This window comes from Chenopodium quinoa, unplaced genomic scaffold, assembly GCF_001683475.1.
Source record: "Chenopodium quinoa cultivar QQ74 unplaced genomic scaffold, ASM168347v1, whole genome shotgun sequence".
Taxonomy (NCBI): domain Eukaryota; kingdom Viridiplantae; phylum Streptophyta; class Magnoliopsida; order Caryophyllales; family Amaranthaceae; genus Chenopodium; species Chenopodium quinoa.
This window is the reverse complement of record NW_018742651.1, coordinates 4,290,001-4,292,982: the sequence shown is the minus strand read 5'-3', so window position 1 is coordinate 4,292,982 and position 2,982 is coordinate 4,290,001. Positions and strand designations below refer to the sequence as shown.

The window sequence follows — 2,982 nt, the reverse complement described above, 5'->3', positions numbered from 1 at the left end:
GCAGATTACCAACACTAAGCACTCTCACCTAGAGAGATCTCATTACTTTAATTTCTGTATTGATTACTCCTTAATCAGGTACTAACTTGACCGTTGGAGGCGGAGCTCTCAGGAGTCTCCGTTATTTTGCAGGTACAGGCGTCCGGTTCCAGTCTCGGAATTGTAACTCTCCCGCAGGACATCAGAAAACCCCGAAACAACTACCACTACCACCACTACTACTGCTACTACTACTACTACTGCTACTACTACTGCTACTACTACTACTGCTACTTGTTGTTAATATTGTTATTATTATTAGTGGTAATATTATTAATTTTTTGAAACCTTATTACTGTTATTGTTAGTGTTTATGATTATTGTTGTTGTAGTTATTATTATTGTTATTGTTATTATTATTAGTATTATTTATTAATTTAATAATATTAGTAGATGTAAAATTATTTTATAAATATTTTATTAATATTATTAAAAAGAACAAATTGTCAAAGACCATTGTTTCATTTAATTTGTATAGGATTTGGAATCTGAAGACGGCGGTAACGGTGTGAATTATAGTGGGAATTTCGTCACGGACACGTTATTTACAACATTTGAGGATGCATTTAAATCGGTGGATGTTGTTTCTATAAATCTCGGATTTATTTTGGTGAAATGGTCATATAACAAAACCAGAGATGGTCGGCCATACTAATATTTGAATTGTGATCGGGGAAGGAGGAGCAAGCACAGAGATTTGGAGAACGCGATATGGAAAGGCACAAAAACCAAAGCTTATGGTTGTCCTTTTTACATCAAGATATATTATGAATTTACCATCAACAGTTGGAAGATCCACGCAAAAAATGATCACAACGGGACACATAACTACCCAATGATTGTGTATGAAGAGGGTCATCGTAAAGTTAGCGGATTGAGCTTGGGTGCAAAACAGGTTGTGCGGGACATGACAAAGTCCAAGTTTGCGCCCCGTAACATCATGGCAACTATTGCAGAACAATTTCCTAATGATAATCCAAACATCAGGCACATTTACAACTGCCGGAATGATTTCAGGATGGAGATGTCTGAAGGAAAAGGAGTTGTTCAACAATTTCTTCATTTGGCGAGAGAGATTATTTACATTTACTGGGTCATGTCCGATGGGCTTGACGTCCTACGACATGCATTTATGGTGCACCCAATCACGTTCAACATACTCCGTACATACCCACACGTCATAGGGATGGATTTTACTTACAAGACCAATTGATATGGCATGCCGTTCTTTGAGATAGTAGGTGTGACACCGACAAACCATAATTTTCTAGTTGGTTATGTTTCATGCGCAACGAGTGCACGGCTAGCTATCGGAGGGTGTTGTAGAGATTAAGGAATTGATTGGGTTTTAATAAGAGCCATCGGTATTTTTGTTAGACCGTGAACTTGGGTTATGTGCGGCTTTGAGAGAAGTGTTTCCAGGGACGTTGTATTTACTCAATCGATGGCACATTAACAAAGATGTGGAGGCTAGGGTGACCAAGATGTTCAAAAACAAGAAGATTAGTGCCAATTTTAAAAATGGCAAATGGAAACGTATTATGGATGCATCAATTGAGGCGGAGTATGATCATGCTCTGGCTATCATGAAAGCAAGGTGGGAAAGTTTTCCGGCAGTGATTCAGTACGTTGAGGGAACATGGTTGTGTCATAAAATCAAATTTGTGACATATTGGACGAACCAAATTCTTCACTTTGGTAACACCACCAACTGTAGAGTTGAGAGCCAACATTCAGCAGTGAAGACGTGGTTTGAATCATCCACAGGTTAGTTGTTTTAATATATTAGTTGTTTTCTTTATTTCGTATTTGTAATCATAATAGATAATAGCAAAATGTTTTTACTAATTTGAATCAATGGCAGGTTCTTTGGATACCGTATGGGCCCGAGTCCATTGTCATAGCGGTAAAGTGTTTTTACTAGTTAGATAGTTTGTAATGTACTTTCACTAAGTTTGAACTTTTGTAGATATGTTTAATTATAAATGTAAGTTTTAATGTACTTTCACTACATTAGTTAAGATTACATGACAAATAAAGCACAATATAAAGCAATTTAAAAAGAAAAAATTAAATGCAACAAAAACTAAGAAATATACACTGTCCAGTTCTTATAATACATGACTAATCTACTACCTTTAAAACTCCGAACATCAAAATGTTTAGGAACTGTGAACAGTGTTTGCCCAAAGGAATAGTGACTTGCCATTTTTGCCCCCCTTTTTTTTTTCGAAATTGCCCTTCTGTCTTCTTCTTTTAATCCCTTTTCTGGACGACTTCATCTTTCTTTTTCATTTAAATCGATATTGCTTCTCCATATTTTCTTTATTTGATCTCTTGTTCTGAAGGATTTTTTTTTGCTTTTTTTAACGCCATCGCCATTATTGAAGTTTTAGATACCCGAGGGTGAGAAAACCTGTACAACCACTACATGTAACCAGGCGTAACAGAAGGAGCTCCAACACTTAGTCTGGCAAGGGCACCTAAAACTACACTCTGAGATACCCCAGGGATAAACCTCCTCCACATCACATCTGTCATTTTGATCGGGAAGTCTACTCGGTACATTTTCAAGTTAGTCGGCCTCTTGTCATAATGTCACGTGGAATGCCTTGCACGAAACCAAGCTGTCGAACCACTCTAACAAGAATGTAGGGCTCTATGATGTTACGGTACTGGATGCAGCCAATGAATAAAGTGGGGGGCACTCCAAGTCTAGGATCAACTCCGTACGGTAGCCAGATCACCTCAAGGTCAGTTAGCGCATCAATTCTAGTAAGAAAAGATATCAGGCGCTCCAAGTTCTTGCTAGGAAATCCCGCTCCAACATCCCAAGAAGACACACGAGGGATATTAAGGTCCCTCGTCAAGGTACCCTACTAAGGCCGAAAGCACGGAAAGTACTCGTAAAACCACGCTTGCAGAAGCGTGAGACAACCAGCG

General features: G+C 38.3%; 1 protein-coding gene across 1 annotated transcript; it reads left to right on the top strand.

The window, feature by feature from the left end:
* The first annotated feature begins 874 nt into the window (after positions 1–874).
* LOC110722185 lies at positions 875–1,971 on the top strand. Its single transcript, XM_021901452.1, has 3 exons — positions 875–1,202; positions 1,417–1,806; positions 1,904–1,971. Exons 1-3 carry the CDS (start codon positions 875–877, stop codon positions 1,969–1,971), a joined length of 786 nt encoding a protein of 261 aa, XP_021757144.1.
* The last annotated feature ends 1,011 nt before the right edge of the window (positions 1,972–2,982 follow it).